Here is a 13,205-nt window from a genome sequence, read left to right on the forward strand (position 1 = left end):
TAAAAAAGCTGGGATCACGTTGGAAGAAAGGAATTATGGACAGCGGAGAAGCGGCCGGGAGACGCGTGCTTCTAAATGTTTGAAGAGAGGTCTGTGGGGGAGATGAGGAAGAGAGTAGTTAGTGTATCGATTTGGGATCAATACCTGATTTCTCAAGGGAACTTTTCATCACGCCTGCATTAATAACACAAGGTTTACATATAACCACAGATGGATCTGAGGCTTCCAAGTCAGCAAATAAAGGCGAAAATCCAATTCATTATCAGACATGCATTCACTAACCATTTTAGGATGGAGCGGTATATGCAGAATTGAGACAATAACTCAATTCCGGCACTGAGGTTGGTAAATTAAAGTGAATGATGAGCCAGAAAGCTTCTATCTGTTGAGAAACTGTGGGCGTCATGGTCCAGGTCTTCCATAAATTGCATTGAAGGCATACTAAGTCAGGAAAGGGAAACTGAAGGATATTCAGCATGTTTAATATGGTTCTGTGGAACATTCTGGGATCCATTAGTAGATGACCGCCTTTGATCAATGATATAAAGTGTCTCTTGTTAAGGGAATTTTTCAAATACCTCAAATTTTTCCCATGTTCATATCTTCACGTATGCTAATGCTCATACAGAGTTTAGTTATGTAGTCATGTATAAAAATAAACACTATATATAATGTGCAGAACCTTGATGATAAAAACAATCCGGCATCCAGCGGCTTCGTATAAAAACTCTTCAAAATTTATTAATATCCATATTAAAAAGTGATACACATATACATATGAATCACAACGTTACTCCATATTCACGGAAGGGAAACACAAACTGACACGTTTCGGAATATTTTCCTTAGTCGTATATCTTTTTGGTTGGTTTTGTTTTGCCTTCCCCAGTGTAATATAAAAAAAAGGTTTATCCTGGACAACCCCTTTCACCCCTATCCTAGGAATAGTGGAGTCATTATTGACACAATCCCTTTAAGAGCTTTTCACATGGGTGATTATTGTGACAATTATTGGTAACTACTAGCTTGTTCTTGATAATTGGTCCCTGTAAAAGTACACCGCTACAGTGTATCAGAGTAATACAAAGCTTGTTGTCATGATGGAGCCAGTTTCTTGCAGCTTGTGGTTAGGACAACATGAAACTGATGACAAGTTCCTTCAAACATTTATCTTTACTGGAACTAGAGAAGTCAGGACTGACCGTGAAACACAATCCAAAATCATAATGCCCTCCTTCATCAAACTTTACAGTCATTGCACATTTAGGCGAAGTGCCTTCTCTTGGCATCCACCAAATCCATATTCCTTTGTCAGATTGCCAGATGTTGAAGAATGATTTATCACTCCAGTGAATACATTTGTACTGCTCCACTTCTGAATGGGGGTGTGCTTTACAGCAGTCTAGCTAAAACTTGGCAATGTCGTGGTCATATTAAGTTTGTCTGCAGGTGTTCAACTATATACACCCATCCATAGGGTTCTCAATCCTTCCAGTGGCAGGTTGGAAGTAGCGAGCGCTATCAAGAACATACCTTTATCTACACTACTTTAACACTTGACAGTTCTACCAATAAAATTGAGGCCTACCTTCTAGTGTCTGAGCTATAAGATGTCCCCACAGGCAATAACAACACTTATAGCTAACTGCATGGGCTCTAATCGGGGTGGAAATTTGTAATATACAGTAAATACAAAAAAATATACTTAGAGAGACATATATAATCCTATTAATATTATAAATGTGAAAGTTTGGATGTTTTGATGTTTGTTAGTCAATCACGCAAAAACGGCTGAACGGATTTGAGTGAAATTCGGCACATAGACTGTAATCTTGATTAAAATATAGGTTACTTTTTATCCCGGTAAATGACATGACTGTTATGAATTTATGTTCACATACTATATTACACTGCTCCTGCAGCAGCCTTATCTCAGCCAGGGCTGTTATCTCTCTGTGTAAACACACGCTAACCCTCAGTGTACACAAATTTGCATATTATCTGATCTGCTCCAGGCAATGCAGACATGGGAAAACACCATTAATCCACATTGGCAGTTTGTCAATTTTAAACATGCTGGGAAAAAGAAAATCGAATTTGTCGCAAACAACGAGAGTTATGAAAGTAGCCAGAAGTCAACAGAGTTCTACTCAAACAGAGCTGAGGGGGATCATCGACGTCAACAACATATGCATTATATGGCATCGCAGCAAGCTGCTGAGATGCCGGAACTATTACAGGCACGGTGCGAAAAACACCTTCAGTACCAGGCCATTCAGCAGCAATTTGCTGAATGTAGTCGGATCATAGACGCCAACAACACACAGATGAAGTCGCGGGCAGAGGCTAGTGTAATATATATGAAAACGCAAAAGCCAAAACAGCTTCTTCCCTCAGTAGCTTCTTGTTTTTTTGGCAGAGGAATAACTAGATTCTCCTAGTCCAAATGCAATATTTAAACCACAATGTGTCTTTCCTTACTGTTTTTTGGTTGTGTCCCTCTGTTAAGGATAGTTTATGCTACATAAATGTGCACAAAGATCTACCAAAGTTATATGATGATACATTAGAGTAATCAATGCCATTCAGGTAAAGGTAAGGTTGGACCCATCTATATGTTCCACTTATTATACTGGTGTTTTCAACTAGGCATTAGGGCCCGGGTATGACACCTACTGTGACCACACTAGCTACCACCCTACTTTTTGCTGTGTCTACCATAAGATTGGATTCCATTACTAGCTTATTGTTTCTTCTGGGGCGCCTGCTCTCTATTCTTGTAATGTCTTAGGTCTACACTTTTTTCTAAAGATGGGTATAATCACTATGAGAAAAACAGAATAACATTTATATTTGACAAAAAATAAATAAATGTAGACAACTGTGTCAACATGTCCAATCTTTGTAAAAGCAACATCAATAAAAGTCCATGGTTCCACCATACATAGTCTGTATAGTATTCCAAACTTTTTGCTGAAATTAGAAAATTTGTCTGACCACAACTGCACTTTGTATCTATAGCCGCCATAATTAGTCGTAGACTTCACTTGATTATCAAAATTCCCTTTTTTTTTATGTTTTTGAGCAAAAGATATTTTTAAGATGTCTTAAGTTAACAAATATACAAGATAATTCCTCAAAATTAAAAGTAAGTGATTTTTAGCTGAAATCGCATCACACTTATAGAAAGTTGGCCTAGAATGTCTCATGTGTTATGTAGCGAAACAATATATTCTACTCCACTGCCTTGTTTTGTTTCATCACCTATCATATCACAAAACAAGACTGGTAGAAACTTGTGAAGACTTAGCTCAATCACCCATAATCTACCTCCCTGTATGTAACTCTTACAGAATCAGACCACAATCTCAGTATATGTTGGTTGTGGGTGAGTATAAAATGATACCGTGATGGCTTTTGGTCATGTAATTATTTTGGTCAATCTTTAAAAGGGTTGTGTCAGGAGTCTCAGTTTAGGGTGAAGCTGTGAAGCTTCTCCAGTTGTCAGAGCTCTCTCCTATGCTGATCCAATTGAGGAGGGATATTTAAATCCTGTTCCTTCTTATCCAGGTGCCTGCTATTTGGTTGTACTTTAGTGCGGCTCCCATACCCTGATCACTTGTGCTGGACTGCTTTGGCTTGTTACCGGAAATCTACTTGTCTTCTGATTTTGTCTATAACGTTATCTCTCGGACATTTTCACTCTTCTGTTTCATCCTCCTGTTTTTGATGACCCTTGTGAGTTTATTGTGGATTTTGGTTAGAATTTAGTTTGTAATATTTATGCCAGTTTCTGTGGTGATAATTTGAGTACCAAATTCAGCACAAATCCATCTGGCTTTGCGACTGGTGCTGGTTAAGATGTATGGGTGCCCGGGATCTATCTCTCAGAGCTGTGTGAGTTTCTTCTCTCTGTTGTAAGCTAGTTGTTGTAATTTCTGATATTTGCTTCAAAGACACTGTCATAACAGGTTGTCTGGTTTAGGAAAGCTATTTCGGACTCTGCATTACAAAAAGAGTCCTCTGTTCAGAACTGTCATCTAATAGTTAAAGAGCAGATCGGCTGTAAAAAGTTGCCTGTAAAGGTGCCAACGCCTGCATTATAAGGGCTGATAATTAATTCCAGTGGGAATTGTGTAATACTTCATTTCTTCTGTGGTGGCGCTGTAGACAAGCTATATAGTTGTTGCTTGGTTCCAACACAGAATACACCAAATCACTTGGACCCTACCATGAGATTTGCTTATACATGGAGGTGCCTTTAAAAAAAGTGACTAGAGTGGACAGTCCCCTTAAGCTAAAAGACACCTGTTAATATGCTTCAAATGACTTTTCCTACATCTCCTCAGTTTATAGTTATTTTTAGAGGGGTTCCAATCTGCTAACCTATAGTTTGCCCGGGCAGACACACCCTGCGTGAAGCCTAGTGATGATTATTCCATAGACATAGCTCAGATGTTTGCTTCCATTATGGAGCCGGCACACTGTCAGATCTACTGTATTTCTGGAGTACCCGTTCTGTTTATACTGACTCCGTGGTGGCAAATATAGAATTTTCCATGTAAAACGAGGATGTACAAATTCATTCACAGTAGTGTCCTTCCTAAAAAAAAAAGTTCTAGGCTCTAATTCTAAATTTTCAGAATACATTCATTTCACTGTCTAAAGACTGATGACTAAACATTTACGTTCTTAACTTAATTTGTTACAAAATTATTTCTTTTTTGTTGTGTTTTTTTTTATAATGTTTTATTAATGCTTTAATAATATTTTTGGTATTGAGTTTGGTAAAAAAAAAATTAAAACATCTTTCTGATCCGCTTTCTATTACTCATATTGGCTGTAAGGTATAAAATTAATTACAATATGTGATTACAAGAAATCTATTGCAGAATTGTTTGATTCATTATTAACCAACTGGTTTTATATAAGAGGTTGTAGGCGATAGTCCAAGTCTCTTTATATCAAATATGTATGTACATGCTGTGTGTCAAAAAAACTGGTAAATATAATTTTTTTGGTTAGCTAATATAAAATTATTTAAAATTGGTATTTCGGTATTTTTATATCGAATCCTTACATATTGCAGCGGCTGGGCCTCGTATGGGCGCTCAGTCTCATATACTTGAATATAGGATAACTTGACTGACAGAGATAAGGATGAGTACTCAACTGAGCACCGTGGCCTCTTCAACAAGCTGATCTGTAATGGACCTAAGTGTGGCCCCCTGTATAGAAAAAAACACGGAATTTTACAGTCATTGTGAATCCCATTCACATTGTGAAAAATATGTGCAATGGACAGCGAAATCACAGAATGTCAATTATACCTATGGTCTTGCTGGCGGTTTCCCTATAGGTATAATGGAAGCAGAAAGTCCGCAGAAAAAACCTCCCATTGACTTCAATGGGTTCCTTTTTCTGCTAGCAGAAAAAGGAACCCATTGAAGTCCATGGGAGGCTTTTTTTCAGCGCTGAAATTCCACACCAAATTCCTCACCATTTTCCTCCATGTGAATGGAGGTTAACAACATCCCAAGGGATCTTATTGACTACAATGGGGGCCGTCAGTTATCCACGATCTTCTCACTGACATCACTGGGTGAAAAAATCGGGCTTGCAGGAATTTTATTGTCCATGATTTTAGACTCACTATGTACCATACCGAGTTCAACACAGAGGTGGACATAGTCTTGTACAGTACCACACTATTTCATGCATGGGTAACATAGTGATACTTATTAAGGCCGAACAGACACACCAGAGTACCAGACGATTTAATAATGGACTCAGGTTCTAAAATGATGATGGATCCTAAAAGCCTGTCAGAAGAAAACCAATTGGGGAGTTGACTTTGGAGCCAATCATTCACCACTATGGAGTGAAACAGAGCTATTCAATGTTTATGGCAAAGCTATGACCACTGCAATATTGGGAAGCAAAAATTTGGAGGGGTCCTGGATCTGACCTAGGACAACATCTGCAGGATGTCTGTATCTTCTCCCCATGTTTGTATGGGCTTTCTCCGAGTTCTCCTGTTTCCTCCAACACTTCATAAAAACATACTGAGGTTAAGGGGATGTCTAGGAACAGAAAAAGTAAATTGGTTGGTTTTCAAGTATAATTTAATAAAACATACTAATTTAATAAAGCTTACTAATTATTTAAAGACTGCACCATTGTCAGGATTCCACTGCCGATCCCACAGTCCAGGAAGCTCCATTTCTATATTCATTCCCACAATGAAGACAGAGAAGGAGACTGGTTTTGCTAGTGAGATAATACACCGTCATAGTGTGCAAATTCTAGAATTTCTAATGTTCTGCCATAAATACCAATTGGTTCCATAAAGAGTCAAAGTTTGCAAACTTCGGCATCATGAGCTGACAGAAGAAAATAATGTAGATGTAGTTGTGTGTCCTTGTTTGATGGGGTTTTTTGCTGTGGTTCAACAACTCCATTTTTATACATGATCTCCATTGTCCCCTAATCTATCAGGGCAAGTCAGTACACAGCGGCTTTCAATGCCCAGTGTTTGCTCAGATCAAAGGGACATGGATGCAGATTTATTCATGTGAAAGTCCCCTAAATGTTCAGCCAGGAAAAAGTTCAAAGAATCCCTATTACTGCTTATGGTAAGAATATTCACCTTGGACTCTTCCATATGTTTCTTTATATTTCATTTAAGGCTATATTCACACTGCTGGGAAAACTCTGCCATGAAAAAGAATCTGCATGATATTCTTTTCTTATTATAAATCCATTGACTTTCAATTTGCAGTTGGATTTCAGGATGAGTCAAAATCAGCTCCAAATTCTTTCTAAAATCTGCCTCCCATTTATTTTAATGTTAGATAGATGGCCTGCTAAGAGTTCTGGGAAAAGAATATGCAAATGACTCATCCTTGGTCAAAAAGGGGAACTTGCTCTAGCGCCATCCCATGGAAGGTAGTACCCTGTACATGGCTGGTTTCATGAAACCTAACAGCATAGTCTGGGACTACAGTCACAATATCTCCTCCAAAAGGATGAGGAGCCCATTTCCAGTTTATGCTACCAGGTTTCAGAAAACACACCAAAAATAAGCAAACAAAAAATAATATTAGTACAAACATAACTAAACATCTTTATCAGGAATATAGATAGACATATTAAAATAAGTAAAACAACTAACATGGATCAACGCAAATTATGTTTCAGGAAAATCAGGCATTGATCTACAGGGAGCTACCTTCCAATAGGCGGCGCTAGAGTAAGTTCCCCTTTTCCACCAAGGAGGGCTTATTACATATTCCTTTGTTATCAGGGCATGCATGGTCTAATAAGCTCTTGGCCACTGGAAAACAGCCTCCTTGAGGCAAGTTCTCCTTTATAAGACATAGCAGCCATTGTAACCCACATCTAGGACCTCTCACCCACCAGCCAGTATTGATTTTCTTCCGAGATTATGCTACTAGGTATCAGGAAAACTCAGCATTGATCTAAAGCAGTGGTTCTTAACCTTGTTTGAGGTACCGAACCCACCAGTTTCATATGCACATTCACTAAACCCTTCTTTAGTGATAAATCAAATAGGATTTTTTTCCAAATTCAAGACATAGGTATATGTTTTTTTATTGGTACACAAAATGAACCGTGCATAGGGCCTAGGGTTTGATCGAACCCCGGTTAAGAACCACTGATCTAAAGGGAGCTACCTTACAATAGGTGATAATAGAGCAAATTCTCCATTTCCGCCAAGGACTTTGCAAAATCCCTTATTGGACAATATATTGTAACTCAGTGTTGCGTTGTTCCTCTGTTATTAACACTGAAAATTTGATAACACAATGTTACCATAGGGTGTGTCCCTACAGAATTTGAAACTGTCCAATCAGTGCTGAACGTCTAGAGACACACCCCTTTGACAAATGTAATGGTAACAGTTAGCAATGTATTCATGCATTTCTACGAGGATTAACAGAGGAACAGTATAATGCACAGATATAAGAAATGATAAACCAGAATTTTATGGGGAAAACATTTAGTAAAACAGACAAGTCAGGAGAGCGGAAAAGTCCTCTTTAATGGCTGACAGATACAAATCGTGCGCCGGCGGTTTATTTGTAATGGTCGTAACTATGTCTCTATTGTAATAGCTGGCCAGGAAAGCTTTCAGTGCTACGCCCCTATAAGAGCTGGATAACGTACCGTCTACGGGACTGGGTTGAATGACTTTCGCGTTATGTAAAGCATTTCATTTACCGCACTAAATGCTGCTCCAACTGTTGTGCTTGTAATTGCTCTCAGTTGATTTGCTGACCTTTGTAAACCGCTTGAATCACTTTCCCTGGATCCAGTGTTTTGGTCATGCTGTAATAAGCCGGCTGACATATGCGATGTATATCTTACAGCATGATGTGGACAGAGAGCCAAGATGTGAGCGGCAGTAATGTGAGGCTAGCTGATGGGTGACAGCGGAGAGGGCTGCTTGGAAAGTGGGGAGTTAAATGGCCAGGAGTGAATGGGGGATGAGGAGAGAGGGAGGTAGGGAGGGGCTGAGGATCAGCATGCTGGAGGGAGGCATGAAGTGAGACAGAAGTACAGAAGTGAGGGAGGGAGCTGTCCTGCAGGCTGAGACTCTACATAGACACAGAATGAAGCTGCCAGCCAAATAAATAGAAGATTGGACTACACACAGCCATTACAAAGGTGTCATCCACTGCACAGACACACAAGTCCTGACACTTGGGAGCCAAGACAGCTGTCATATTGTGTCCTGGCAAAATGTTATGCCTGGTACAATGAGGGCATGGGGCATTGCCTAGGTGTGTAGTCATTGGTCTTCCAAACCTTGGCAGATAGATGCGGTATATAGGTAAATAGAGGTTGGTGCACTCGCTGTGTACCCCTCTACTTGGTGAAATGCCCATGTTGCTTCTGCCCCTCCTCCTGCTCCTCAGTTTGGTGCCATCTATGCCAACCGAGCGCCCCCCAAGTTGTCATGAGGTGCGTGCAGCGTTCCAGCTTCAGCAGGTCGGGAGAGGTCGGCTGGTGCCAGAGGTACCAATTGAGGGTGAGTGAACATTATTCCTATTCATCGCCGGTTTATTGCGTTCTATATAAAGCCACCTTGCATATATAATGTCACTTAACTCAATAGGCTGCTGGCACTGGAGGAAGAGGAGTAATGTCGCGGAGAAGAATTGATGATAAATCATTGTAGTTACTGCAGTCCTACATGAAACCACAGGGTATAATGTGTGCTAAATGGCGCAGTCAGCTCTGCTGGACCCAACAAACACAGCACTGCTACATCTGTCATTATTTAGGTGTCAGTTCTGCAATATTATTACTGCTGTCTTTTCATTCCTTCCCATTTATATGTTGTGTGTCGATACATAGATACATGTGAAGACATATGGCTACATTGTATATAATGCCCTACAGGAAAAAAGCTAAAATTTGAGTCAGCTGTCATGTGATAAAATGAGGGGTTTGTACTCTGTACAGAAAGTTCATATGCATGTAATAGAGCACTTGAGATGTTCAGAACTGGTGCCATCCCATGTGGTTATCTTCAGTAATAGGATTACACGGGGATTTCTTGTGAGCAGTTTATGCCATCAGATTATATGGTGGCTGCAGAACAAGCATCTGTATATATGTGAGAATACACGCCAGGGGTCTGATGTAAAAGTATACACCACAAACTTGTTATATATATATATATATATATATATATATATATATATATATATATATATATATATATATGGGATCTGTTATCTGAGTATGTTGTGTATGGGATCTGGTATCGGGATCTGTTATGTATGTTATATATGGTTTATTGTACCTGTTATATATGGTATCTGGTATATGATACATATTGTGTCTGTTATCCTGGTATCATAATTTGTTATATATGGTATATGTTACATCTGCTATCTTTATCTGTAATATATTGTATGTGTTGTGTGGTACCTTAATCTGGTTGATATGGTATCTGTTACCTGGTTTAACCTATCTTAAAAAGTTAATTCCTACGTATAGGATAGGAGATAACTTGTAGATTGATGGGGGTCCAATTGCTCAGACCCCCACCAGTGAGAACAGGGGACTTTTGTTACCCATTGTGAATGAAGTTGTGTTTGGGCTGGTGAGCGTACCACTCCATTAACGTCAATGAGAATGCCAGGAATAGCCGAAGTACAGCGCTCAGCTATCTCCGGTATAGCCATTGTTTTGAAAGGAGCGAAGTACGCTCTGCCCAATCTTCACTCCATTCAGAGCAGGGACTGAAGTCCCCCATTCTCCTGATTGGTGAGGGCTGAGAGGTCGGACCCCATTGATCTGCAAGTTATCCCCTATCCATAGATTATTAAGATGGGAAGACCCCTTTTATATATTGTATATGGTGTTTGCTAATATGGTTTCTTAGGGTATGGCGGAAAGTGAAGAGGAATTTGAATCAGCCTGTTTTATATGTTATCTGATATCTGAATCTGTTCTATATGATATGTGTCATATTCTATTCTATTTTATGGGGATCTCTACCCCTTTTCTTAGTTATATCTCTTTCTGGAAAGGCCAGCTGAAAGCCAATATGTTTGCAATTTCAGCAAGCACCCCCATGGGAGCCTTTCTAGAATCACTAAAACAATTTTATAGACTTTTTAGGATGAATTCACACATAGCACCAATTTCTATCACTGTCCCATTAATCTAAATGGGGCTTGAAGAAACCCATGTGTTTGCCACCAAAACAACCCCTATGCAGTTGAATGAAACTGACTTTCAGCCACAGAAATGTCTGCAACAAATCTGCTGTGTGTAAATGTATCCTTATAAATTTGACAGATGAGGACCTATAGTTCCTCTTGGCAATAAATTCTTCCACCAATTTGCTTACTCCAAGAACATTCATGAAAAAGGTTAAACCCATCTCACAGATTTATGGGACTCGCTAGGTTATGCCATCATTTTGTGTAATGGAAATAATCCTTTAGGCTAAGTCCCCACATAGCGAGTCACAGCGAAAAAGTGCTGCGGGAAAAACACATTGTGGTTTTTCCTGCAGCGTTTTTTACATAAGGTCCGCAGAGATTTCTCCCATGCTTTCTGCTTCAATTATACCTATAGGGAAACCGTCAGCCTTTCTGTAGGTATAATTGACATGCTAAGATCTCAAAAAAAGTGACTGTTTTGGAAATCGCAGCATTTCTGCTACATGTATTTTTCTGCAATATGTGGATAGGATTTGCTACCTTTGCATTGATTGTAAAATTCCACAGTTTACGCCACGTGGGGCCCCAGTCTTAAGGAGGTCCTTTCAAGTTCTCTAACATTGGTTGTGTTATACATGGCTGGAAAGCTGGCTTGAAGAGATGTTGATGCTGTTGGTTTTGGTACCAATATCACTACACTGACTGAGGGGCCGGCCTTACAGCTCAGCGTCATCACTGGGTGGTGAGATGGCACTCACATTGTATAGCCTTGTACTGTCATGGGGGACATTCCATACTGTCCACTGGTGACACTGAGCTTTATGGCCGGCCCCTGTAAGGCTCCGTTATCATGGAGTAACGCGCCGCTCATTTAGACACGTATACACGTGTCAGAGTGCAGTGCTTCAAAACAGATCCCATTGATTTCAATGGGTGCCGGCTTAAGTGTGCTACACATTGAAATCAATGGGAGGCTTTGTAACCCATTGATTTCAATGTGTTACCTGTGTAAGCTGGCACCCATTGCAATCAATTGGATCTGTTTTGAAGCGCCACGCTCTGACACGTGTCTAAATGGCGGCGCGTTACTCCGTGGGAACGGAGCCTAATAGTGCAGTGATATCAGAGCCAAAACTAACAGTACCCATATCTCTGCAACTAGGACAGATACCGACAATGCAGACAGTTCGGCTTTCTAGGCATATATACATGAAAGATCCTCTTTGAATGAGTTTTGCAGTGTTTATTTGGGTGCAAGATATAAAAATGCCAAATTGTGCACTTTATATTCCACACCAGTTTAGCTATGACTTCCTTCCCTCCACTCGTCTGTCTTCGTATATGCTGAAGTGACATTTCTTGTGACATGTCAGATGATGTAAGTTGGCTGTTAGCCCAATTATAGTGACTTCACCTCTGTGACAAAATAGATGGTCACTGCAGTCACCTGACATGATGTCACCAAGGTAAAATGGGGCCGATTAGTTAGTGTGGTCTAAGTCCAAATCTTAATGCAAAGATATTAAAATTCCATAAAATCCCTTGAATAAAGTTCCTATCAATAATTAATAAATGTGTATATTCAACATACAGTATATATTTCAATCTTAGATTCCAGTTATTACGCTTCGTCCACACATGTAGATTTGCATAGGCTGAATCATTAGTGTATTTTTCATAGAATCCACAGCAGAAATCCCGGGCCGAAACCTCAAATTTCTGCCAAGGATGTGTCAGTTGATATTGTTTCAGTGGAGCTAATCTGTGGAATCCACCAAAATAATGCACATGCTGTGGGATTTTAAAATCTGTGTCACGTTCATTATTCTGTGGGTAGATTTTGCCTTGTCGTGCAAAATATACGAAAACTTATTTCTTTTTCATAAGTCAATAATGCAGGTGAAGGGGCAAACTTACTAATATACGTTACTGAAGAAAATGTATGCGGCTGTATTTAACTAATACTCCTGCCTTTACTTCTTATCTGAGTAATTCTGCTTCATATTTCATACTCAAGCAGTATCTGTTTACAATGCAGTCTATGGAGAAATACGGGAGGAGGCACGTCTGAATGGAACGAGCTCATTCCATTTAGGCGTGCTTCCTCCCTTATTTTTACATGGAAAGTTGAAATAAAGGTTGGATCGTTTTAACTGAACGCTTTTTGTGGTGAGTGCCCAGTTTTTCACTATTTTTCTATAGACTACATTTACATTTTTCATACTGTAGAGCACCACCAAAGGGCAGCATAAATGTAACCTACAGTCCAAGGATTACTTATATTCCTGTCTAAACCTATACAGTAGTGCCACCTCTTTTTTGTTATTTTCCCGTTATCTGTAAGAATTTAGGTTTGCCTAAAATCTTGACTGAATCCTTACTATGAGAACATGGCCTTAAGGGGAGGACAGTAAAGTAGCCATCCAATAAATATGGCCACAATTTAGTATGTACTTAGATCTCAGTGAATATGCCACCTACATACTGTAGATTGTTATC

General features: G+C 39.5%; 1 protein-coding gene across 2 annotated transcripts in view; it reads left to right on the top strand.

Annotated features, from left to right (window-relative positions):
* The first annotated feature begins 8,563 nt into the window (after positions 1-8,563).
* LOC142198100 (glypican-5-like) overlaps positions 8,564-13,205 on the top strand; it is a 185,564-nt gene continuing 180,922 nt past the window's right edge. For both annotated transcript variants that reach the window (XM_075268930.1, XM_075268931.1), the window contains exon 1: positions 8,564-9,055. In XM_075268930.1, coding sequence (XP_075125031.1) covers positions 8,905-9,055 — 151 coding nt within the window. In that variant the 5' untranslated portion in view covers positions 8,564-8,904. The remainder of the gene's footprint in view (positions 9,056-13,205) is intronic.

The sequence above is a fragment of the Leptodactylus fuscus genome, chromosome 3, assembly GCF_031893055.1.
Source record: "Leptodactylus fuscus isolate aLepFus1 chromosome 3, aLepFus1.hap2, whole genome shotgun sequence".
Classification (NCBI taxonomy): domain Eukaryota; kingdom Metazoa; phylum Chordata; class Amphibia; order Anura; family Leptodactylidae; genus Leptodactylus; species Leptodactylus fuscus.